Source organism: Octopus sinensis, linkage group LG4 (genome assembly GCF_006345805.1).
Source record: "Octopus sinensis linkage group LG4, ASM634580v1, whole genome shotgun sequence".
In the NCBI taxonomy this organism is placed as follows: Eukaryota; Metazoa; Mollusca; class Cephalopoda; order Octopoda; family Octopodidae; genus Octopus; species Octopus sinensis.
In genome coordinates this window covers 118910022-118937521 of record NC_043000.1, presented here as the reverse complement: position 1 = coordinate 118937521, position 27500 = coordinate 118910022, and the positions used below count along the sequence as shown (strand labels likewise).

The following is a 27500-nucleotide window of genomic DNA, read 5'->3' as shown; positions in this document are numbered from 1 at the left end:
ATAATATTTTATAATATTTTACTATAAAATTGGATTTAATCCTAAATCTGATTTTTTCCCTGTAAATTTGGATTTATTCCCTAATATTTATTATATATATATATATATATATATATATATACACACACATATATATGTATATATATATATCATCATCATCATCATCATCGTTTAACGTCCGCTTTCCATGCTAGCATGATATATATATATATATATATATTATATATATAATATGTATATATATATATATATATATATATATATTATATATATATATATATATATATGTATGTGCGTGTGTATGTTTGTGTGTCTGTGTTTATGCCCCCACGATGGTGGTGTGTTTACATCCCTGTAACTTAGCGGTTCAGCAAAAGAGACCGAATAAGAGAAGAATAAGTCCTGGGATCGATTTACTCAACTAAAGGTGGTGCTCCAGCATGGCCACAGTCAAATGACTGAAACAAGTAAAAGAGAGTACTACGGTTGATATACTCAATTCTTCCGCCCTGAAAATTGCTGGTCTATGCTAAAGTTAGAAATTATTTGAAACTGGTACAAATCTTGAGAAAGTATCTCTTTTAGACATATAGTGTTAAAAACACAGAAAAATATCAGCAGCTGGTGAAGTTCATCAGCATTAGTGGTGGAATTGCTGGATCTGGTCAGTTTCTTCAGCAGCAGATTTGCTGCTTAGAAAGAATATGAAGGGAAGTGTAGAAGATGATGGGACACTGTGTGGCCATGTTAATGATAACACCTGGTGAGGAATTGTTTGTTCCTTATGCCTAGCCCATAAGGGCCGGTTTGCTGGTTTCGTTGGCATATAAGTTCCCCACCTTGACGGGACGCCGGTCCATCACAGATAAGTTGCTAGATGCAGGAGGAAAGAGTGAGAGAAAGTTGTGGCGAAAGAGTCAGCAAAAGTTCGCCATTAGCTTCTGCCGGAGCCGCGTGGAGCTTAGGTTTTTTCGCTCATAAACACACACATCGCCCGGTCTGAGATTCGAACCCACGATCCCTCGACCACGAGTCTGCTGCTCTAACCACTAGGCCATGTGCCTCCACTACCTGGTGAGGAATGCCTAGTGATAACCCTTGTGGCAGGACAAACTCTATAAAAGGTCCCAATGAGATAAGAAATAATATTAAACTGGGTAGTGTAATGTACCAACTCCCTTCTGTCAACTAAAAGATAGGGGCTCTCTATACCCCACATAACAGGATGAAATTAGGCAATGCAGCATCAGTCAAATGATGTTCCATGACCAGATAAGAGCATATCAATGATGCACATTAATAATTTCTTGTGTGAATATATTAATTGATAAATCGTTTTAGGGGTGAAAGTTGGTCTGTGTTTAGCAGCTATCAGTGAATTTTCTGCACAGGATATTATTGATGTTTTGTAAACAACTTGCACATGTGTGTGCTGCCAGTTGAGTGCACCACATACTGCCTACCCCAGGTAAATAAAAATAAAAACAGGCAAAAATACAAAAGTAATTAACTGTAATACTTACAACTAATTCTTCTAAATTATTTTTACCCATTTCCTGAAAATAAATAAAGTTGAAATAATGAAATATGAAAGTCAAAGATATAGAAGTGCATATATATATATATATATATATATATATATAGTTATTAGGAAATATTAGGAGTACTGGAATTGGTTTTAATCAACTGTGACTCCTAACCCTAAAATATGTGAAATTGTACTGAAAATATTAATTTGAAGACTTAGGTGTTTGTCTTGTCTGATAGAATTGTTTTGTGTACAATGATCTTTTTTCAATTAAGTTGTTTCAGTCATTAGACTGTGGCCATGCTGGGGCACTAACCAGAAGAATTTTAGCTGAATGAATCAACCCCAGTCCTTAATATTTTAAAGCCTGCTACTTGTTCTATCAATCTCTTTTGCTGGACTGCAAAGCTACGGGGATATAAACACACCAACACTGGCTGTCAATTGTTGGGGGAGTACAAACACACACACACACACACACACACGATGGGTTCCTTTCAGTTTCTGTTTACCAAATCCATTCTCAAAGCTTTGGTCAGCCTGAGGCTACACCTGAAGACACTTGCCCAATGTTCCACAAAGTGGGGTTGAACCTAGAACCTTTTGGTTGGGAAGCAAGCTTCTTAATTCTTTATTGCCCACAAGGGGCTAAACATAGAGGGGGCAAACAAGGACAGACATAGGTATTAAGTCAACTACATCGACCCCAGTGCATAACTGTTACTTAATTTATTGACCCTGAAAGGATGAAAGGCAAAGTTGACCATGGCGGAATTTGAACTCAGAACGTAAAGACAGAAGAAATACCTACTTCTTTACTATCTACAAGGAGCTAAACACTGAAGGGACAAACAAGGACAGACAAATGGATTAAGTCGATTATATCGACCCCAGTGTGTAACTGGTACTTATTTAATCAACCCCAAAAGGATGAAAGGCAAAGTTGACCTCGGCGGAATTTGAACTCAGAATGTAAAGAGAGAAGAAATACTGCTAAGCATTCTCACCAAGTGCGCTAACATTTCTGCCAGCTCACCGCCTTTATTGACCAATACCAGAATAGTATACTGACCAAACTATTCTGTCTGACCTGATCTGGCCTCTCACACTGACCCTAAAAAATCATTCTAAAAATAAACACTGACATCATCAATATCTCAATGTTATGAGATAATGCATAATCAATTCAAAACAATGTGAATGAAAAAGCATTACATTTGACGGAGTAATTAGAATGTTATTTGGTTGCATTAAAATAGTATCCAGCATTCTGAGGAAATTCTTATGCTCTTCTTACACCACAAATATTTCTATTTTAGAGAGGGCAAAATTTGAAAAGTTTTCTGTGTCATAAGGTTGTCAAAAAATTCAGCTGCAAACTAAACTGCTGTGACTAATTGCACTTTATGCAACTGTCATTTCATGCTAGCTAATAAAACTACCTAACAGTGGATTCAAACTAAACTGCTGTGACTAATTGCACTTTATGCAACTGTCCTTTCATGCTAGCTAATAAAACTACCTAACAGTGGATTCACCTGACAGTAACAATCTACAGATCTTTTCGGTTTGAACAGCAGTTTTTAACATAATTTCTAGGTAACTAAACACTTTCAAATTTTGTATACTGGTAGAATGTGTTTATAAAACATCTTTTTCTCTTGGCTTTATTGTGAAAATTCTATAGTTTGTAAGATATTTGTTGTTTTTTTACTTCAATTTCTGCAATGTCAACCAATCAATGACGTCTATTGAGGTGAAAACATTCTGTGCCGTATGAATATGTCCCTCATTTAAGAAACAGATTGGGTTTATTTACATTTGTGAAGAAAAAAGATACCCTTCCCCACCCCTAACCAACCCTAACCCTAAAAGAGATTGAAATGCAATAGATCGATACTAGGGTCATAATTATGGGTGACAATTTCATATGACACCGCTAGAAAAAACTGCCATTCAAACTGAAAAGATCCCGATCTACTAATAAAGATAACAAGTAAATAACTATAACTAAACTGCAAATATGGAAGCACAATGGCCCAGTGGTTAGAGTAGCGGATTCGTGGTCAGAGGATCACGGTTTCGATTCCCAGACCGGGCGTTGTGTGTGTCTATTGAGCGAAAACACCTAAAAGCTCCACGAGGCTCCGGCAGGGGGTGGAGGCGGCCCCTGTTGAACTCTTTCGCCCCAACTTTCTCTCACTCTTTCTTCTTGTTTCTTGGGTAACGCTGCGATGGACCGGCATCCTGTCCAGCTGCGGGGAACACATACGCCACAGAAACCGGGAAACCAGGCCCATGAGCCTGGCTAGGCTTGAAAAGGGTGTATAAATAAATTAAAAAAAACAGCAAATAATCAGTCATGTGTTAATTTACCTCTACTGATTGACTAATTAATATTTGAAAATATCTTTTATATTATTTACTGTATAAACCTTGTAAGTTTACTGACATATTTTAAGTGATATTGTATTTCTAGAGGTAATCAGACAAAAACCATCATGCTATATGATTTTACAATTTCAACAAAATTGTTTTTCATTAAGTACCATCAAGAACATAAGAAATATCTTTTATGTTGATTCACTAATATTTTTTATACAGGTAAAACTACCATGTAAACAAGGGTGAGCACCTGAGTGTAAAATGTTCATGGTACTGTGTAATTTCGCTCTATGGTTTTATTAGAGTGTGGAAATATTTTCATTCATCTCAAATTGTTTGAAGATAAAAATGTATATAGCCACCCAGACTTCTATTTCCACCCACCAAACATCAGTTTGGTTGATTGTGTGATTAGCTAATTGATCTAATTAGAAAATACAAAATGACAAATGATCTTAATACATAAATTAGGAGGTAATCTTCAAGGCCTACTTAGGAAACGGAGCAGAAATCCACCCATGCAGGTGTGTCTGTGTGGTAAGAAGTTTGCTTCTGTGTGGTAAGGCAGCGAGCTGGCAGAAATGTTAGCACACTGGGTGAAATACTTAGAGGTATTTCATCTGTCTTTACGTTCTGAGTTCAAATTCCGCCAAGGTCGATTTTGTCTTTCATCCTTTCGGGGTCGATTAAATAAGTACCAGTTATGGACTGGGGGTCGATGTAATCTACTTAATCCATTTGTATGCCCTTGTTTGTCCCCTCTGTGTTTAGCCCTTTGTGGGTAGTAAAGAAATAAGTATTTCGTCTGTCATTACATTCTGAGTTCAAATTCCGCCGAGGTCGACTTTGTCTTTCATCCTTTCGGGGTCGATTAAATAAGTACCAGTTATGCACTGGGGTCAATGTAATCTACTTAATCCCTTTGGGCAATAAAGAAATAAGAATAGTTTGCTTAAATGCTAGAGTGTTAAATCTGAAGAAATATGACATGTATTTCAGTGCCCCAAATTTTCAGTTCCCCCCTCTGCCAGGAGTAGAAGTCATTAATAATGTATCTGAGCAAGTTTCATTATTTAGTGTCTGTTTTTCATAGGTTGGATGGCTTCACAGGAACTGTCACAGCCAGGGCCCACACCAGGCACCGCTGTCTGTTTTTGGAACGCAGTGTAAATAACGGACAGAGTCAAGACTATTGAAAAAGTTGCAAGATGCAACGAAAATTTTAGGTAAATAAAAATAAGAAATAAGTGAAAATTTTACTGGTGAGTGTGTTACATTATAAGGCATAAAAAGAAAATGACTCTCCCCAGACACAACAGAATTTAACTACTAAATTGTATGATAAAAGCAACCATAACAGCTATGACAAAAGAATAAAGCATTATATGGAAATACATAATTATATATTACAGAGATGTACTTGCATAGCAAGTGACCTGATCTGAGATCGTGTGCTGGAACGAAAACAAGTGCAGCGTGGAAGGTGTTTTTAAGCCATTTAAGAAACACACAAAAGCCATTATTTTGACAAATTAAATTTAAATGTTGAAGTGAATCTAATGGTTTTTGTGTGTTCCTTAAATGGCTTATAAACACCTTCCATGCTGCAATTGTTTTCACAATTATATAAAAGTCATTCAAAGCTTTTACTTACTTGGACTGCATCCAGAGAAACTATTTTTACGTTTCTCTCCTTTTCGACATTAGTGAAGTCGTCTCCAGGGTGATCCACAAGAACTATGGTCTTCAAATTCTCATAAGAACTTTTTGTACTGAACAACTTGTCCATTTTACTGACATTGTCACATATTAGAACTTTACTTTCCGCTGAAAAAGAATGAATATCAATATTAATGGTTTGTGGAACTCATTTGTTTTCACTTAATTATTAAACCTACATATATTTCTAATTATGTATTTTGAAAAATATTTTTTTTTTTTAGGCTTGGCTGTGTGATTAAGTAGCCTGCTTCTCAAGCCCATGGTTTCAGGTTCATTCACACTGTGTGGCATCTTTGTCAAGTGTCTTCTACAATAGACCCAAGCGACCTATGCTGTGTGAGTGAATTTGATAGATCAAGCGACCTATGCTTTGGGAGTGAATTTGATAGATGGAAACTGCATGGAAGCTCATCATATATGTAAAAGGATGATGGATAAAGCTGATTCATGAGGAATAGAGACTCTGTATCCCCTACTGGACAAAATTTTTGTTCCTTCTCAGCCATGCCTGGCTCATAAGGGCCGGTTTCCCAGTTTCCTTGGCGTATAGGTTCCCCACCTGGACAGGATGCCAGTCCATCGCAGGTGAGCTGCAAGATGCAGGAGGAAAGAGTGAGAGAAAGTTGTGGCAAAAATGTCAGCAGAAGTTTGCCATTACATTCTGCTGGAGCCGCGTGGAGCTTAGGTGTTTCGCTCATAAACACATACATCACTCGGCCTGAGATTCGAACCCGTGATCCCTCGACTGCAAGTCTGCTGCTCTAACCACTAGGCCATGTACGTCCCCTGGACAAAATGCCAAACCATTGCAGAGTTACTCATTTTTGCCAGCTGAGAGGACTGGCGCAACATGGAATGAAGTGTTTTGCTCAAGAACATAAAACATTGCCTGGTCCAGGAATTGAAACCACAATCTTATGAACATGAATCCAACACTCTAACCACTAAGCTACATGTTTCCACTGTCATATACATGACACATCCTATCCCTACTTAACAAAAGGGACACACCTAAAAATGCACACCTTGCTACAAAGTTCTACGTACATGAATAAATTCTAAACAATGGCATAACCCCAAATTTAATCAATAAAAATTTCTTCAAAACACCACTCCATAACAAAATACTCCAAAACATAAATTACCACTCCGCTTAAATCCATGCACCCGATGAAGACTTTAATCCAACAGAAACTATATAAAGCCAAGATTAACTTCAATGCGTCACATTCTGATGATGGCTTAACTGGTTGAAACTTTGAAGTCACTATCAATAATAATCTTATTTAAGAATAATTAATTTGTACTCTACAAAAGTATAGAGTAAGCTATCAGATATTAAGGTAAAATTGCTTATATTATAACTGAACATAAAAATAAACACACACACACACATACAGGGTGCAATGGGTAAACTGTTGTGATTTTATATTTTTAATTTTGGGCATGTGCATTGTTTGTTTTTGATTTTGTCAACTACACAGTATAGTAGGGTCAGTTGGGTACCGTCTGTGAGAAAAACAGCAGCATGACAGAATTCACTCTGCTAGAAATTTGGAAAGATAAATATACACACATACATACACACACACATGTATACATACAAACATACACTTTATATCAAATTCAGAATAAAGGAATTAGCAGATACTTTGTTCGATGACGTAGGATGAAGCTTCAGCACTTATTGTGTCATAGAGCCCCGCAAGGACCACTGTGTACATTGCACAAGCCAGGTCAATGAGTGTCCACTGAAAGCAGAAATAAACAGGTTCAAATGTTATCAGATGAAATAGAACCATAAACAGTAGACATGTGTTTATTTTATTCACTAGACAATAGACTTAAGTATGACATGGTTATGTAGTATTTGAAGACAAGTTTTTATATAAACTATAAATGCACACTAAGAAAGAGAAAGAAGATATGAAAATATATCGAGGCTTACATCTACCAGCCGTAGAAATATTTGTATATGATGTCTTCAACAAAAAATAGTCACATGGGAATTACATGTGGAAACACGACAGAAAAGAGAAAATAGAAAAAAAAAACATGTAATGTGTCCTACTTTTTATGTTTAGAAATTTTGTTAAAAACAGAACAGGATGAGGTTTGGTAAACTGTCGTCAGTTTAGTTTAAAAAGAAATATTTAATTAGTTTAAAAACTAAGAAATCTAAGCATAACAAATATGGAACCATCATCACCACCACCACTACCACAGCTGCTGCCTCCGCCACCACCATCACAACTACCATTTTCAGTGGAGGCGCAATGGCCCAATTGTTAGGGCAGCGGACTTGCGGTCGGAGGATCGCGGTTTCGATTCCCAGACCGGGCATTGTTTGTGTTTATTGAGTGAAAATGCCTAAAGCTCCACGAGGCTCCAGCAGGGGGTGGTGGAAACCCCTGTTGTACTCTTTCACTCCAACTTTCTCTCACTCTTTCTTCCTGTTTCTTGTCCCCGACTTCCTACGCAACCGCTGAGCCTGGATGCTCTCGGTGTCGGGGGTTGACCAGCTTTCTCTTCTGCGGGTCTTACGAATAGCAAAGGACCACGTTTCGAACTTCTAGGATGAAGACCGCTTCACTCAACAAACAAACAAACAAACTACCATTATCAACATCATTACCATCTAAAATCTGTGTTCGTGCTGGCATGGGTTGGATTGTTTGACACGATTTGACCGACCTGAGGGCAGTGTTGGTCTCCATTGCTTTCGCGTGGTTTCTCTGGCTTGATGCCTTTCCTAACTCCAACCACTTTACTCAACGTACTGGTTGCTTCTTTCTGTGACACCAGCACTTCAGGGTCACCAAGTAGTAGGCAAAATAAGACCCTTTCACAAAATAGGGGAGCAGTATTCAGCGGAGTGACATTGTACGAGATGTAGAGAGGATAAAGTAGGAAAACCGGACGAGAGCATATACTTTGCTGTAGAGCAGATACTTGGATGCATCATCATCCACATCAACATCATCATCATCATTTAACGTCTGTTTTCCATGCTGGCATGGGTTGGACGATTTGACAAGAGATGCCCAGGTTCCATGTATGCTTTGACATGGTTTTTACAACTGGATGCTCTTCCTAACATCAACCACCTTACTGAGTGTACTGGGTGCTTTTTTATGCAGCACTGACATGAGTGCGTTTACATACCGCTGGTAGGGGTGCTTTTTATGTGGCACCAACACCTGAGAGCCCACAAGATTAGGGATGCTTAGCTGAGAAGGGATGTAGGGCATATGCCTGTATGTAAGGACAACCATGCTTTTGTTTAGCTTGATGTGTCTCGTCAAGCACCGTAAAAACCACTAGGAGTTTCACTCCCCTGCCATCCCCTATGTGTGTCCACTACCCTTGAGGTACAAGAAGGTGTGTAGTGGAAGAATAAGGGAGGTTGGTTCAGAGAATTGAGGATGGCTAAGTGGGGAGGTAGAAGGATGAAATAAAGTGTGAGGTAGACAAGATGTGCAGTGATAGAGTTCATGTGTACATAGGGATAGATATATCTTTTCTACTCCAGGCACAAGGCCTGAAATTTTGGGGGAGGGGACCAGTCGATTAGATCGACCCCAGTATGCAACTGGTACTTAATTTATCGACCCCGAAAGAATGAAAGGCAAAGTCAACCTCAACAGAATTTGAACTCAGAATGTAAAGACAGACAAAATACCACTAAGCATTTTGCCCAGCATGCTAACGTTTCTGCCAGCTTGCTGCCTTATAGGGATAGATATAATAATAAAAATCATCATCATCATTTAACGTCCGTTTTCCATGCTAGCATGTGTTGGATGGTTCGACTGGGATCTGGGAAGCCAGAAGGCTTCACGAGACTCCAGTCTGATCTGGCAGTGTTTCTGCAGCTGGATGCCCTTCCTAACGCCAATCACTCTGTGAGTGTAGTGGGTGCTTTTTACATGCCACCAGCACAGGTGCTAGGGGATATTGACAGTGGCCATGATCGGTTGGTGCTTTTTACGTGCCACCAGCACAGAAGCCAGTCAAGGAGGCGCTGGCATCGGCCATGTTCGGATCGTGCCTTTTACATGCCACCAGCACGGGTATCACAACTACAATTTCCATTTAATATTTATTTTGATGTCGATGTACTTGATTCAATAGGTCTCCTCAAGCACAGCAGGTCACCCTACGATCCAAGGTAAGCACAGCGTGTTACAATAAAGGGGGCATCAGTAGCAATGAAGGGAGAGTAAAAATGACTTATTACCTCAATTCTGTTTTTGCAGTATATACTGATAATTTCTTCAACACCGGCTTTCACTCCTAACTGCAACAATCCACTTCCAATTTCATGGGCTCTGTCATAAGCCTGGAGGATATTGGAGAGAGAGAGAAAGAAGAAAGAATAAAATAAGTGAAACTCTTATTGGTTTCACTTGCATTTTGAAAGGTTTATAGAAGGAGAAGATGAAGGGTGTTAGGAGAGTAAGTAGAAGAAGGAGAGACGGTTTGGTTAGAAGAAGGGGAGGTAGAGGAAGAGGAGGAGAAGAAGAAAAGAAGAAGGGTATTAGAAAAGAAAGTAGGAGAAACAGTTTGATTAGAAGGAAGAAGAGGAAGAGAAAAGGAGAAGAAGGAGAAGGAGGAGGAGATGAAGGATGTTAGAAAAGAAAGTAGGAGGAGAGATAGTTTGATTAGAAGATGAAAGAGGAGGAGGAAGAGGAGAAGATGGAAGAAGAGAAGAAGGAAGAGGAAGAGATGAAGAGTGTTAGAAAAAGAAAGTAGGAGAAACAGTTTGATTAGATGAAGAAGGAGGAGAGATGAAAGGTGTTAGAAAAGAAATGAGGAGAAACAGCTTGATTAAAAGGAGAAGAAAAAAGAGGTGGAAGAGGAAAAGTAAGGGAAGCAGAGGAGAGGAAGAATAAGAGAAAGACGGGGAGGAGAAGAGCAAGATGAAGAAGGAGAAGAAGAAGGAGAAGAAAGAGAAGGAGAAGAAGGAGAAGAAGAAGAAGAAAAAGAAGAAAGAGAAGAAAAAGAAGAAGAAAAAGACGAAAAAGAAGAAGGAGAAAAGAAGAAGAAAAAGAAGAAAAAGAAGAAGAAGAAAAAGAAGGAGAAGAAGAAGAAGAAGAAATATGTATGATTCTATTATATCAATAATTTGAGTAAATCATTTTATATTCATTTTTTGTTTTTTTTGAGAAAAATTAATGGTAAAGCATAAAAGTGCCTACCTCTTGATAAGTTATCCATTCATATGCGCCATTTGGACCACTTCGTTTACCCAGGAATGGTTTATTGCCTGTAGAATATAGAAATGTTGAGAAGTTTTAAATACCTCATGTGCTGCAATTCATGTAAAGTTGTATATGTGGAATTTTTTTTCTAGTAATCAAATAAATATAATTATACAAATCTGCACGTGCACTGACTCCAAATACTAGAGACATACGCTCAGATATGCACTAATACCCTGTTTCTTTACTACCCACAAGGGGCTAAACACAGAGGGGACAAACAAGGACAGACAAGCGGATTAAGTCGATTATATCGACCCCAGTGCGTAACTGGTACTTAATTTATCGACCCCGAAAATATGAAAGGCAAAGTCGACCTCGGCGGGATTTGAACCCAGAACGTAACGGCAGACGAAATACGGCTACGCATTTCGCCCGGCGTGCTAACGTTTCTGCCAGTTCCCTGTGGTTGATGTTGAAATTCCAATGAAGGAAACTTGGATCTAGGTTAGAAACCGGTCCTTTCTCTCTTGGCAAGGAATCTTAAAATAAAACTGAGTAATTACATACATACGTGCGTACATAATACATACAGAAGTTTATCATTTAAATATGTACCAGCGTGTCTAGATATGCAACTATATGCATGAGAATACATATATGAAATATACAAATCTGCTCATACATACACACATACATTGTGAGACCATGGGATTGCACCTAGAAAGTTACCCTCCCAGGCACAAGTCCGGGCAAGGTTGTTTGTGGAAGACCAGCAGTCACCCATGCATACCAGCCTCTCCTCTACACACTGATGTTATCCAAGGGAAAGGCAAAGGAGCCGATACAGCTTGGCACCTGTGACGTCGCAACTCATTTCTACAGCTGAGTGAACTGGAGCAACGTGAAATAAAGTGTCTTGCTCAAGAACACAACACGCAGCCCGGTCCGGGATTCGAACTCACAACCTCACGATCGTAAGCTTGACGCTCTAACCACTGAGCCATGCGCCTTCACACACACACACGCACGCACGCACGCACGCACGCACCCCCCCCCCCCACACATACACACATACATACAGAATCTTACAGATAAATTGAGACCAATTTTAAGCAGTTGACTTAGTGGGTTTAACGTTTCATTTTTTGACAAAGCTTTGCTTGAAAATCTAATCCTCCTCTTTATTTTTCAGGTAAATAGCGAACTGATTTGACAACAGAAAGTCATGGAGCAACAAAATCGTCCCGCCATTGCCAATAGAATTTATTTCTTTACTACCCACAAGGGGCTAAACACAGAGAGGATAAACACGGACAGACAAACGGATTAAGTCGATTACATCGACCCCAGTGTGTAACTGTTACTTAATTTATCGGCCCCGATAGGATGAAAGGCAAAGTCGACCTAGGCGTAATTTGAACTCAGAACGTAACGGCAGACGAAGTACGGCTACGCATTTCGCCTGGCGTGTTAACGTCTCTGCCAAGTCACCGCCTTCATTGCCAATAGAATCGTTAAGTTGACAAAACTTCCAAAAGCAACTGTTTATCGCGTGTATAAACAATGTAAAGAAGAGCGAAGATTGATAGAAAAGAAGACAAGACTCGATGAGATTCCAAGGGCAATCCAAAGTTCTCCCTGGCTTAAAACACTCGATTGAAGTCAACCCATCCACATCCATAACAGTTCTTACAAAGAAACGCAATGTGTCCAAAGCTGTGAACAGGAACCTTGGCATGACTAGCTGTGTTCGACGACACCGTCACCTCCTGACAGCCAAAACCAAAGGAATCAGAGTTGAGAGATGCTCCAAGCTTCTGTCATTCATCATGAATCGAAGTGCTGGAAAATCTTTCATGTTTGTGGACGAGAAGAAGTTCACTGAGATGAATAGCAGAAATTCTCGAGTGATTGCATGTAACCCTTGGAGCCTCGGCGAGTGATGGAAGTGTCACGGATCCATGCTTCATTGAGTTTGGCTTGAAGATCGGCAAAAAAGAGTATATAGACATCCTGAAGAACTCTCTGTTACCTTGGACAGAGCAGAAGTTTGGGCTTGACAATGTAGTGCTTATCCAGGATTCTGTACCACGCCATGGGTCAAAAGCAACACAGGCATTCCTTCGTGAGAAGGTGCATCGCCCGTGTGACACGCACAATGCAGATCTTCAAACTTCAAAATAAAAAAGCCAGAGGTTGCGGCAGCTGCAAAAACAGTTCGTTCTCGCGTGGAGGCAGTAATTGCCAAAAAGGGAGGTTACGTAGACTGATAAATGTTTTTGTTGTAATAAATACTACATTAAAATAGTATCTGTCTACAACCATTATTTTAGTATTTATAACCAGTTTTATGCATCGTAAAAATTGTTTCAATTTATTTAGAAGAGCTTGTACATACACACGTAACGACATAATGATTTAGGATGGAGAAGAGAAACTGTGTACAGTTGTGGAAACCAGCTGCCCGGCAGATGTTAACATAAAGCTGAAGATCAGTGAAAAAGAAAATACCTACGTTGAACCATTGAGGAATTTGCGGTAACTCTATCCAGATTACAAGTTTAGCTTTATATGTGTAATTATTGGGGCATTAGGTGGGATACGTATCACACTGCCTAAATACCAATCTTGAGAAATTAGGCTTCTCAAAACCAGAAAGGAGAAAGCTGATTCGAAGACTACAGATCCAATCCATCACTGGAACAGTAAAAATCTGTAAAACTTTCCAGAAGTTTACCATTTAAATATATATGAGTATGTCTAGATATGAAACTTTATGCACGAGAATACATACGTACGTACATACATACATACATACATACATACATACATACATACATACATGCATGCATGCATGCATACATACATACATACGTACATACATACATTCATAATACATGCATACATGCATACATACATACATGCATGCATGCATGCATGCAGGCAGGCAGGCAGACATGCAGACAGACAGACAAACAGACAGACAGACAGACAAAAAACTGCGTTGTTGATGTTGAAATTCTAATGAAAGAGCCTTGGATCTATTTTAGAAACCGGGTCTTTCTCTATTGGCAAGAAATCTTGAAATAAAACTGAGTAATAACATACATACATACGTGCATACGCACACACACACACACACACACACACACACACACACACACACACACACACACACATATATATACATACATACATGCATGCATGCATACATAAGTGATAGCTGCTTCCACATTCTCAAGTATAGCCTTTGCTTATATCAAGCAACGCCTGTCCATGCTTCTTTTGAAAACGAGGAAAGGCCTTTCACGCAAACAATCTCACTCTCTGAACAACGATGACAGATATCCCCCTTCCCTTCCTCCCTTCCTTCCTACCTTCCTTCCTATCTTCCTCCCTCCCTTCCTTCCTTCCTTCTTTCTTTCCTCCCTTCCTTCCTTCTATCTTTCCTCCCTTCCTTTTTTCCTTCCTTCCTCCCTCGCTTCCTCCCTTCCATCCACCCTCCCTCCCTTCCATCCTCCCTCCCTTCATTCCTTCCTCCCTCCCTCCATTCCTTCCGTCTTTCCTCCCCCCTCCCTCCCTTCCTTCCTTCCTTCCTTCCTTCCTTCCTTTTTTCCTTCCTTCCTTCTTTCCTACCTTCCTTCCTTTCCTTCCTTCCTTCCTCCCTACCTTCCTTCCTTTTTTCCTTCCTTCCTTCTTTCCTACCTCCCTCCCTCCCTTCCTACCATCCTCCTTCCTTCCTTCCTTCCTTCCTTCCTTCCTTTCTCCCCACCTGCCTTCCTCCCTCCCTCCCTTACTCCCCACCTGCCTTCCTCCCTACCTGCCTTCCTCTCTCCCTTCCTTCCTTCCTTCTCAAAAGTCTCAGAGGCCACGTAAAGTAACATGGTCACTGGTCTTTCATTCTGATCAAAATAAGCAAAACCACAGCGTTTCGTGAACCATTTACCTTTGGTGAGCGTTCGTATTGAGAGATGCAACAACCACTCAATGGTTCTCTGTTGTCAATGGTAGAAGTGGCAAGAGCTCATCGTGCATTTTGCATTTATAGTGTTCCAGTGAAGGCACGTGGCTTAATGGTTAGTGTGTTTGGCTGATGATCATAAGGTCGTGAGTTCGATTCCCGGTAGTGTATCGTGTCATTGAGTATGACAGTTTTTTTCCCCGTTGCTCCAGTCCAATCAGGTGGCAAAAATGAGCTGTACCTATAATCCAAAGGGCCAGCCTTGTCACACTGTGTCACGCTGAATCTCCCCTAGAACTATGTTAAGGGTACATATGTCTGTGGAGTACTCAGCCACTTGTACGTTAATTTCATGAGCAGGTTATTCCGTGGAAGGCGGTGAGCTGGCAGAAACGTTAGCACGCCGGGCGAAATGCTTAGTGGTATTTCGTCTGCCGTTATGTTCTGAGTTCAAATTCTGCCGAGGTTGACTTTGCCTTTCGTCCTTTCGGGGTCGATTAAATAAGTACCAGTTACGCACTGGGGTCCATATAATCAACTTAATCCGTTTGTCTGTCCTTGTTTGCCCCCTCTGTGTTTAGCCCCTTGTGAGTAGTAAAGAAATAGGTTATTCTGTTAATCGGATCAACTAGAACCCCTATTGTTGTAAGCGATGGAGTGCCAGTTTTTTTTTTATATTGCTCCTACTGGAGTTTCGATCCTAATACTGAACTAGCTGAGAAAGACTTTACTACCTATCTCAAGAAAACAGGGATTACCATGGCTTTGAGTATTTGCTATATCAACTCTTTGAGTATTCGGTATTGTAGCTCAGGCTGTGATGACATTTCATTAACATTCAAATGTCATCACGGTTTGAATGCTAATGAAATGTTCACTCGTTGTTCTCCTAATTAATGACACTATGACAAGCCGTTAGTCGGTTGTCTCTTTGCTATTTTATTTTTACTGTGTAGATTTCTCAGTGAAAACGCCACACATGGATCAAAGTTTTATTGTCGTTTCTCTCTTTTTTTTACTGAATGATGGCCAAATCGATAATGCACCTTTCCGGTACAGAAACACGTGTACCGTTAATATAATTCACAAGCTAAATCAGTATGAGGCAGTGTATGATAAAACTGGACCTTTAAATCACAGGTGTAATCCATTTGAGGGGCTTCCATACAGTTTCCCTTTACCCAATTTTCCTCCTAAGATTTCAGTCAACTGAAGTTTAAACCACTTCTCATGAATGCCACCCACTAGGATTGAACTCAAGATTTAGTGAATTTCTAGGAACTAATCGGAGGAAGAAAAGAAATTTCTCGTCTTCCGATGAAGGACTTTGAGCAAAACGTTAAAATTCTCATCATCCCACAGGTTTCGTAGTGATCCAAACATGTGAACTTCACTGAAGATGCAGGAAGTTTGCTAAATTTCTCATAATGGCACAAGATCAGCAATTTTCGGAGCAGGAGATAAAGCTAATCGATTATATGGACCCCAGTATTTGACTGGTATTTGTTATATCGACTCCGAAAGGATAAAAAGTAAAATCGACTTCTCTGACATTTAAACTCAGAACTAGAAAGAAAAAGCCACGAAACAGTTTGTCTAGCATGCTAACGATTCTGCTAGCTTGCCTCTATTTGGTACTTCTTACATTGAAAATCATTATATGAAGAAGAGTTGATAGGCACGCTTTTAACAGAGCTCTTCACTTCCAAAACATTTACTTAATAACTGCACGCTCATTTGTTATTAGGCGCATGTGTGAAGGCGCATGGCTCAGTGGTTAGAGCGTCGAGCTTACGATCGTGAGGCTGTGAGTTCGAATCCCGGACCGGGCTGCGTGTTGTATTCTTGAGCAAGACACTTTATTTCACGTTGCTTCAGTTCACTCAGCTGTAGAAATGAGTTGCGACGTCTCAGGTGCCAAGCTGTATCGGCCCTTGCCTTTCTCTTGGATAACACAGGTGGCGTGGAGAGGGTAAGCGGGTATGCATGAGCGACTGCTGGTCTTCCATAAACAACCTTGCCCGGACTTGTGTCTGGGAGGGTAACTTTCTAGGTGCAATCCCACGGTCAGTCATGACCGAAGGGAGTCTCAGCATTTGTTGTTACCGCCGTTAAATATTTCTAGTTTCTCAATGGCTGTTTGATTAAAAAATGCTAAAGTGATATTATTAAAAATGTAGATTGTTTGTTAAACTGAAGATCATTATATTGTAAAAGGCAAAGCCCTCAATAGAGACCCACAAGACCATTTCATTTCACAACTGCATGCTCATTGGTATCCCATTAACAATGGGTGGCAGCAAGCAAGGTGTGATCCCATCGAGGTGGAATGCAGAGGGTTTACGGACTTGTCCCTCAATTTAGCATTACAGGGGCCAGTAGTTGGCAGGCATATATATATATATATAACTCCAAGAAAGTTAGAAGTTGTGAATCCAACCAACTAAGGGATAATATCTATCCAATATACTGCTGGTAGAATACCCAATTATTAATACACAAGTGTTTTTATTGCATTAGCTAGTATACTAAATGGGTGAAGGTAAAGAGATAGTTTACCATTAATTTATATAGCAATAAGAAAATGGATGTGATCAATAGGTGGTTCATCAAATTTAGACATTTCATGTTTGTTATTTTATAATAATTACTGGTATCCTTATATATTACTATATTTTATATCTTACATAAAAGCATAATATGTTATATGTATGTATATTATTGTAATTATCAATTTAGTAAATAAATTGAGATAATATAATGTCTAAAAGTTGATGACCACCTATTGATCCCCTCCATTTTCTTATTGCTATATATATATATATATATATATATATATATATATTATATATATATATAATATATATATATATTTCCTTTTCTTTCTCCACGAAATTTAATCCTTTAATTCTTTAAACCCCTCCGGTATAAAAGTTAACTTCGTTCGTTTCTCTATGCTACCCTAAAACATCGCCATTTCCGCCATTCGTTCGTTTCTTTAAGGTACCTCAATCCTTTAATTCAATCTTCGCCATTCGCGGTGCCTTCTTCAAACCCGAAATCGCCATTACTATTCCCAATCAAACTTCCTTCTTCTCCAACACAGACTTCCGCTCAATCTGTTTAAATGCACCTTGTCTTCCCACTCCTATCATTCTTCTTCGATCACAGCGATGTCCATAGCAAGTTAAGATTTTCTCTCCTCCTCTTCCGTAACTCGTACAACATACATACATTTGCCTACCGTTTAAATGTTTGAACTTATACACTAACGTGCTTTGCCTTCCTTTCTCCACGAAATTTAATCCTTTAATTCTTTAAACCCCTCCGGTATAAAAGTTAATTTCGTTCGTTTCTCTATGCTACCCTAAAACATCGCCATTTCCGCCATTCGTTCGTTTCTTTAAGGTACCTCAATACTTTAATTCGATCTTCGCCATTCGCGGTGCGCCCGCCCTTTCCCACCCCCACCACCAATACCGGTGAACACTGTTCACACCATCTACACCGGATATGCCCTCCCCCACCACCATTACGTGTGTCTCTCCCTCCTACCCCTCCTCCTCACATGCTTTCACTGTGTATTACCCCTCCCTCCCACCAAGACAAGCAGCTAGCGCCGCAGCTCATCAACCGCCCCACTTATCCTACGTTTCCTCCTGTTTTGAATCTCTCACTGCCTCAACCGGCTATCTCCTTCCAGTCCCCTCCCCCACTCGTGATGTCCTACGTTTTATTTCCTACGAACCTGCACCAACCCTACCTGTCATCGTTCCTCCTTACCCCAACCCGCCCCACTGGTGCTTCCCTATATTACCTGCACCCCCAAAAAGCACCATCCGAACGTGGCCGATGCCAGCGCCGCCCCGACTACCCGAACGTTGCCAGCGCCGCCTTGGCTGGCTTCCGTGCCGCTGGCACGTTAAAAGCTCGAACCGATCGTGACCGATGCCGGACCCCCCCTGGCACCTGTGCAGGTGGCACGTAAAAAGCACCCACTACACTCGCGGAGTGGTTGGCGTTAGGAAGGGCATCCAGCCGTAGAAACTCTGCCAGATCAGACTGGAGCCTGGAGCAGCCCCTGGCTTCCCAGACCCCGGTCGAACCGTCCAACCCGTGCTAGCGCGGAAAACGGACGTTAAACGATGATGATGATGATGATATATATGCAGGTATAAGTTAGAGGTGTTTAAACCCTCTAAAAGATAGATGTATCCAAAGACAAATTAGAGTAGGCCATAGCCTGACTAGTAACTTAGCTACCATCATAGCGTCGATAAGCAATAATAAGCTAGACTTTCTACGAAACTAGGAAAAATAGCAACATAAAACATAACAGCCAACCGGCAAATACAATAAATCTCACTCTTAATGACGTACCTTGAAACAACACGGACAACGACCTGAGAAACAATAGCCCCCCCCCCCTAAACACAACACTAGCACAGATAAACTGAATAATTTATGTGGCTGCAGAGACAGAGATAAGTGTCAATTCTCTAATAGGTGTAAAACAAAAAATGTAGTATACCAATGCGATGTACTCGCAAATAACCATACAAAATCTTATGTAGGAGCCACAAAAAATCAAATGATACTTAGCTGCAATTCTCACCAATCTAGTTTTAGAAATAGAAGTAAAGCAAACTCTACAGGACTTAGTAGCTACATCTGGGATTTAAAGGACCAAAAAATTAATTATAGTTTAGAATGGCGTATCTTAGCAAAAACCTCGTCTTATAACACTACTAATAAGTGTTGTGATCTCCAAATTTTAATGGCTAAACCGCCTCTACTCAGTAAGAAATATGAAAATAATAACTTTTGTCTACATAAAGGGCAATTCGTCTTTTCTAAGTTTCGTTAAACTCGCTCAATCTTGTACACATCACTACCTCCTAGCTTTAACGCTACCAGTAGACCTACTTATCAGCGCATTACCCCCACTTAACCTACCGGTAACTTAACTAGCTTACGCAAGTCCAAACTTACATTATAAATAAATAAACAATATACTTAATCTACATTCTACGCTAGTGGAGGCACATGGCCTATTGGTTAGGGCAGCGGACTCGCAGTCGAGGGATCGCGAGTTCGAATCTCAGACCGAGCGATGTGTGTGTTTATGAGCGAAACACCTAAACCCCACGCGGCTCCGGCAGAAGGTAATGGCAAACTTCTTTTGAATCTTTCGCCACAACTTTCTCTTCTGCATCTAGCAACTTATCTGTGACGGACCGGCGTCCTGTCTAGGTGGGAAACCTATACGCGAAGGAAACCGGGAAACCGACCCTTTCGAGCCAGGCGTTGATCGAGAAGGAACAAACAACATTCTACGCTACCCTACTCCAAACCCACATTATAACCCAATAGTTAATATACCTATTCTACATCCTACGCTTGCCTGTTTTCTCCTATAATTCTTTTTAGTCGGGAACTACCAACGCTACTTACACGCTAAATTTCCCCTTTCTCTTTGCACTCTTACGACAATGAGTCTATCTACACGCTAGATTGGACCGACACTCGATTTAAACTTTACACTTATATACGGCATCCTTTATAAATACACGAACTGCCTACAACCTATAATTTACTGACATATAGTTCCTCATAACCACACCGGATATCCCTAATTACCACAGTCACACCTGCGCCTAAAATCATTATATAGTAAAAAGTAAAGCTCTCAGCAGAGATCCGTAAGACCAAAACATTCATTTTATAATTGCATGCTCATCGTTTGTTACAGTCACCATTTCTAGTTGTTTAATGGTTGTTTGAAATATTTCAGTGATATCTTTATTTCTCAATTTGGCATGATGTAAAAACAAAACAAAACGAAATGGAATTAAGGGCGATAGTAATAACCATAAAGATTCTACTTACGTGATATTTCCAAACCCCTCAAAAAACATTCATGCGCTGTAGAAAAGTTCTCATCAACAGCATCAAACAGATTATCAGGGTTTTCTAGTAGTGTGGATCGATATATTCCATCCTGAAAGCAAAAAGGCAAAATTATTGATAGTAAAAGACTGCTTACATAAACGTATTCGTATACAAAACGTTGTAAGTTTCAGTACTGGCTCTGAATTCTGTTGAAAATCAGCAGAGATGAACTTAGAAATGAAAATATCGCACTGGTTACACCAAAAGTAAGACACAATATATATATACGGCAATAAGAAAATGGAGGGGATAAAGAGCTGGTATTCATCAACTTTGTCTAAAAGTTGATGAATACCACCTCTTGACCCCTTCCATTTTCTTATTGCTGTATAAATTAAGGGTAAAATAACTTTTTACCCTCACCCATTTATTACATTCAGTAGTGTAATTGCCATGCAATAAAAAAACACTTGTGTATTAATAATTGGGTATTCTATCAGCAGTATATTGGATAGATATTATCCCTTAGTTGGTTGGATTCACAACCTCTAACTCTCTTGGAATTATATATATATATATATATATATATATATATATATATATATATATATAGAAAATAGTAAAGAGTGAAAAAACTACAGAAGGATTAAATGTTAAAAAATATATATATTTGCGTCAATATGTCTGAAGAATATTAGAAAATTAAAAAGAAAAATTTTTTTCCTCTTATAATGACATAATTTAAAAGAAAGACCGGTTTCGCGTGTAGCTTTTCAAATTTCTTGCGACGTTATGTTTATGTTGAATAGAGTTTTCGTTATGTTTATGTTCAGGAGAGTTCTAAATAAGGGAAGGTAGTGAGTGATTTCTTCCGGTGTAAGGGAGATAATCGCTTTAAAATTTTTTCCTTTCCCTTGGTGTGAATTTCTCTGTATCGGTATGTTCGGATGGTTGAGTCTGGGCTTGTACTTTTCAATGAAGAATGTTTCCTTGTTTAGTATAATTTGTGTTGATGATCCGAAAGCACATTGGTAAAATGGAAATTGTGGTAGTAGTTGCTTTGCGCATTTCTCAATGTGCTCACTAAAAGGTATCATTCTATATTCTGGGAATGCAATCTGTTGTCGATGCAGTGTGCATCTACGTCTGAGTGATAGTCCCGTGGAACCCACGTAGTCTTGGTAGCAGCCCGAGCATTTTATGACATAAATTATGTTTTCAGAGGCACAAGTAAAGTTAGATTTGATCTTGAATTTCTGTCCCTCTTTAAAGAGGAATTCCGATCCTTCTAGCAGGTTAGGACATGTTGCACAGTTCGATCTACCACATTTTTTTACTTTTGCATCCGTAATTTCAGAAGACAATTTTGCCTTTGTGAGAATCTTTTTGAGTGATTTAGGCTGTTTGTAGCTTTTAATGATTTGGTGTATGTTTAGAATTTCCTTTAATTTGGGGTCTTTATGAAGTATTGGTAAATTCTGGGTGATGATGGTGGTGAAGGCTTCTTTGTTTCTGGGGTTGTATGTAGATATGTAAGGTAGTATTTTCGGGGAAAGTGTGTGGTTGTGTTGAACTTTTCTTAAAGTTTCTATGTTGATTTCTGTTGCACGTCTGATCCCATCCTCTATGAGTTGAGCTGGGTAATGTCTGTCAATTAGGGTGTTTTTGAGTTCTTGCAGTCTAAAGTTCCTGGTATTTTGTTCTGACACTATTGTGCATGTCCTTCTTGCAAGGTTGAAGGGGATGTTTGTTTTAGTGTGTCTTGGGTCAACTTTCTTATCTATCTATCTATCTATCTATCTATCTATCTATCTATCTCTATCTATCTATCTATCTATCTATCTATCTATATATATATATATATATATAGAGAGAGAGAGAGAGAGAGAGAGATGTAAGTTTATCTAAGTTTATATATATATATATATATAATATATATATATATAGATAGAGAGAGAGAGAGAGAGGGATATGTAAGTTTATCTAAGTTTTTATATATATATATATATATATATATATATATAGATATATATATATATAAACTTAGATAAACTTAGATATGTTACGACCAAAGATTGGTCCAGGCCATTTCTAGCTTAATAGCATCACCTGATAAGATTAGCTAAATGTTTATAAGTCAAGTTTTGTGGTATCGTGGTCCATTCAAGTAGTGAGTTCTTGTTGAGTGAGTTGTATCCAGGTATAGGTGGCTTATCTGGTATTCCTTGAAGAAATTTGTCCAGACTCCGTTTAAAGGTGATGGGATCCTTTTTCTCTTTGATCAGTTTTGGGACAATGTTAAATAGGGCAGGGCTTGTTGAGGAAAATAAATTTTCTCGCAGTGTACCTATATGTTGTGATCCTGAATTGGGCAGGAGACCGTCCCGAAATAGAGTGATTTTTTTTTTACAGAGTTAACTTTTAGGGACACACAAACACCCCCCCCCCACACACACCACTATAAGAACAGTAGCAAGTTGAATAGTAACAATAGCAATGATAAAAATAACAACAGCAACAATAAGGACAGCAACAGCGACGGTGACAAATGCAGCAACAGCAGCATCCGTTCAAGAATTTGGTCCTGGAGATCTCCATTTCCAGCGACTTCGAGGGCGTCAACGAAGAACCCTCGACTACAACGAGACGACCAAAGTTTTTTTTTCCAAGGTCTGGGGTCTCCCGCCCCTAAGCCCTAGACCATCACCTAATCACCCTTACCCGTCTTGTTGCTTAACAACAACAACAACAGCAGCAGCAGCAGCAGCAACAAGCACTCTTTGAGTCCTCCTTAGTCAGGAGAGCTTTCACTTTTTCCAATCGATTTTATATCATCATCTCTGTTTTTCGTAAAAATTTTTCTGAAAATTCCCCCTCAAAATAAAAAGTTATGAGAGGTTACATGGGGGGCTTAAACCAGAATTTTGTAAAGGGTTTTTGTTTTCTGTCATCTTTAGCTGCATTTAGTTATGAATAGCTCATTCAGTGGTGGACAGGGTCTAAAAATATTGGTTGACTAAGGGGGCCCAGCTGCAACTACAAAGGGGCTCACCCACAACTACAATACTATCATTTAATTTTTTATTGTTAAAAATATTCTTTTCAATTGTCTACAAACACAGCCATGCTGAAATAATTAATGCATTCTTCCAGGAGTGAATAAAAAATTCTCAAACTTGAGGGGATGGGCCCCCATATATGAATTCTAACGGTGCAGGGGCCCACTTGCCATCGGGCAAGCTGGCAAGCTGGCAACCTGGCTCATTAATACATCACATAAGGTTATTAATCTCAGCTGGCAGAAACGTTAGCACGTCGGGCGAAATGATTAGAGGTATTTCGTTCTGAGTTCAAATTCCGCCGAGGTCGACTTTGCCTTTCATCCTTTCGGGGTCGATAAATTAAGTACCAGTTACGCACTGGGGTCGACGCAATCGACTTAACCTCTTTTTTTGTCCCCTCTGTGTTTAGCACCTTGTGGGCAATAAAGAAATAAATCTCAGCCAAAGTAAATTTATTCAAACGTGAAGAGTTGACATAAAAATAGAATATAACATAACGAATAGTAGAATGCGTATTGTTTTATATAATTAACCACCTTACGATTATGTAAATGCTCCAACATTAAAACATTTTCTCATGATACTAGAAATAGCTTATACAACGACTGATATATGTGGAAAATACCCCAGGGTAAAAATTTGTATTTAAAATACATTAAAAACAAATCAACGGCAGAAATTGCTTCCTTTAAATAAAGGAAAAAGATAAAAGTCTGAAAAGAGATGTTGAAAAGCATAAAGTTTTCTCACTCGAGCAGGGGTTTGGTGACTGGATTTTTGCAAATTTAGAATAAAAACACTTCTTATCATTGAATGTGTATTTGAATGCGCGCGTGTGTGTGTGTGTAAAATTATAAAAATAGTAATAAGAATATGCTGCCGAAATAAAGAAAATATGAAAAAATGTGGTTAAAATAAGGCCAAGGAAAGTACTAAGTGACTTATGAACAAAAGAACGATGTGGAGGCTGTGATGATGAATTGAGAACCTTATAAACTAGTTAGGAGGTGAATTAAGGATGTGAAATGTTTAATGAATGGAATAACAGAAACAGTGATGCAAAAATACGCGGGTTTATGAGTCTGAGTGCAAGAGCAATATATCATTTGTCAAGAAGTTGCGGTCGGTAAATCTATTTAAATAAGGTTTCATTTGCACCATCGATCTTTTATAAGCCTTGACAGAAGCAAGCAAATTTTTTGTTTTGATATATTTTGTTGCTGAAGAAAAATGAAATACTGTATTATCTTAAATGATGTATACATTCTTGAGCAAAAGCATATGAACAGAATAATAATCCATGCAAACATTGCACTACAGAAGATACCACATAAATTTTGATAAAACCTCATTACACAACTACCACAAGACTAGCAAACTCGCTTGCTGTGCAGCATTGGGGACACATTTATAGAACTGATTTGCTTTTTTCAAGAGGTTGTATAAACACGACTAATTATAACTAATCAACGTACTTTATTAATCCTCTCAAATGTATAATGGGGAACTCTCTTTTAACTTCAGTCCTGAGTTATTTCGAAAACATGCAAACTTAATCCTAAAATATATAATCATACAACCAACCTCCACTTCCTAGAATTACTGATTTGGTGCCAAAATTTGAAACCATTATTTTATATTCAATTATATTAATGCAATGTATTGTGATATTATTATCAGGTCTGCAAAGGTGGTAGAGACGGTAACACACTGAGCAGTAACGAATTTCGTTAATTAATTCAAATTACACCAGTCAACTTTAGCCTTGCATTTTATTCCACGAAATATTTACTATATTCAGTTCAATATACTACAACTGCTCCAACACATCATTTGTGTGTGTTGGTACAAATTATATGGGTTGTCCGGAAAGTTCGTGCCGATTTTTAAAGGAAAGAAAAAGGTCAAATATTTGCCATTACATTTTTAATCAACCAAATATGAACCATTTTGATACACAATGCGTCTCCATCCTTCCTTTAACTTGAAAATACCCTCTTCCCAGAATTGAGGTAGTTTCATGGCAAAGAATTCATCAAGGTAACATTTTATGTCATCCAAGGAATTGAAATTTTTACTATTAAGACTATTCTGCAGAGACCTGAATAAGCGGAAATCCAAAGGAGCAAAATCTGTTGAATATGGAGGGTGGGGTAACACATCCCAGCCGAGCTGCAGCAATTTTTGTCTGGTTCCCAAAGCATCAAGCGCCGAAAATGAACTTTCTTATCTTCCATTTTAAAGGGTTACAGGATTAACACAGGTTATGGGAACATAAACATTCTTCCACTAAAAGATAGCTTAAACTGTGCTCTAAATGGAGGTGTAGTCAAATCCTATTTTATGGACTCAACCATGTTCTAAAATAAGTCGAAAGGTAAGCTACTACAAATAGGCAAGAACTTTCCGGACAACCCAATATTATGAATTTGAAATTTATACAGGATTAAAAGGTCACCAACTGACTTGGGTACACCAAAACCCAAGTAACAGGACTTTTCGCTAAGTATAAAGGATTCCAAACTGTATGCACAGGAAATTATATTTTACGTATTTCTTAAGTGTCTTGCACTGCTAGCAATGGCCTTTGCCTCTAAACACGTGCGGAAATCTGCTAGCGTGCGTGTGCATCAACGGTGATAAATCTACTACTATGGCCTCCGCATGAATATTTTTATGGATTTGTCTGTCAATATTTTTTTCCTCTTATTACCCTGCGTGCGTAAGCGAAAGCAGGGTATGGTAGTCGCTGGTCTTCGTTTGTCTGTGTGTTTGCAAAATTACCGGAAAATGGTTGAACGTATTTTCGCCAAATTTGGCAGAAATATTTCATTGGTTGAGTGGCTTGAAATGATGAACATTTGGTTTGATTATCTTTAAACATATGTAAATACATACATAGATATGCGACTGAGTGTGTATGTGTGTGTGCGTGTGTATGTGTGTGTGTGTGAGTATGTGTGCAGTGATGAATTCGACAGTTTCGTTTATTTGCGACTTGATTTCATAATTTCACCGGAGTATAACTACTTATAATGGTGATATTTAATTTTTTTGTAAATCGAACTTTAAAATTTCCCGATAAGCAAGTGGTCATATTATTTATATCCTACAACAAACTACAGTACGTTTGATTCGCCTGCCATCATTGAAAGAGTTTGAAAACACTTCTCAAATTCTATGCAATATTTTCTATAACTATTTCATTTTGTTCACTTTCGTTTTCATATGAATCGACCCTCGTATGCGTGTGTATATATATATATCATGGTGTACCTATGCGCGTAGACACGTGTGTGTGTGTGTAGAAACATTTGGGTGTGTAGACACGTGTGGGTGCGCGTAGACACGTATGGGTGTGAGTGTGTAGACACGTGTGGGTGGGTGTGTACACGCGCGCGTTAGTGTACAGTTATAAATTCGAGGGTTTCGTTTATTTATGAGTTGATTACTTAATTTCACTGGAGTATAAATACTTGTAATGGTGATATAAAAAAAAACAAAAAAAACTTTAAAAAATAATCGAATTTACAATTTTCCCGATAAGCAGGTGGTCATATTATTTATATCCTACAACGAACTACAGTACGTTTGATTCACCTGACATTATTAAAAGATGTTGTAATACTTATCAAATTCTTATTTCTTTATTGCCCACAAGGAGGTAAACATAGAGGGGACAAACAAGAGCGGACAAACGGATTAAGTTGATTATATCGACCCCAGTGCGTAACTGTACTTAT

General features: G+C 38.9%; 1 protein-coding gene across 1 annotated transcript in view; it reads right to left on the bottom strand.

The window, feature by feature from the left end:
• Window positions 1–27500, bottom strand: part of LOC115210908 (long-chain-fatty-acid--CoA ligase 5) — a 113117-nt gene that overhangs the window by 54684 nt on the left and 30933 nt on the right. The window contains exons 3-8 of the mRNA XM_029779685.2: window positions 20693–20804; window positions 10837–10904; window positions 9876–9977; window positions 7287–7386; window positions 5568–5740; window positions 1524–1556 (exon numbers count right to left, since the gene is read on the bottom strand). Coding sequence (XP_029635545.1) covers window positions 1524–1556; window positions 5568–5740; window positions 7287–7386; window positions 9876–9977; window positions 10837–10904; window positions 20693–20804 — 588 coding nt within the window. The remainder of the gene's footprint in view (window positions 1–1523; window positions 1557–5567; window positions 5741–7286; window positions 7387–9875; window positions 9978–10836; window positions 10905–20692; window positions 20805–27500) is intronic.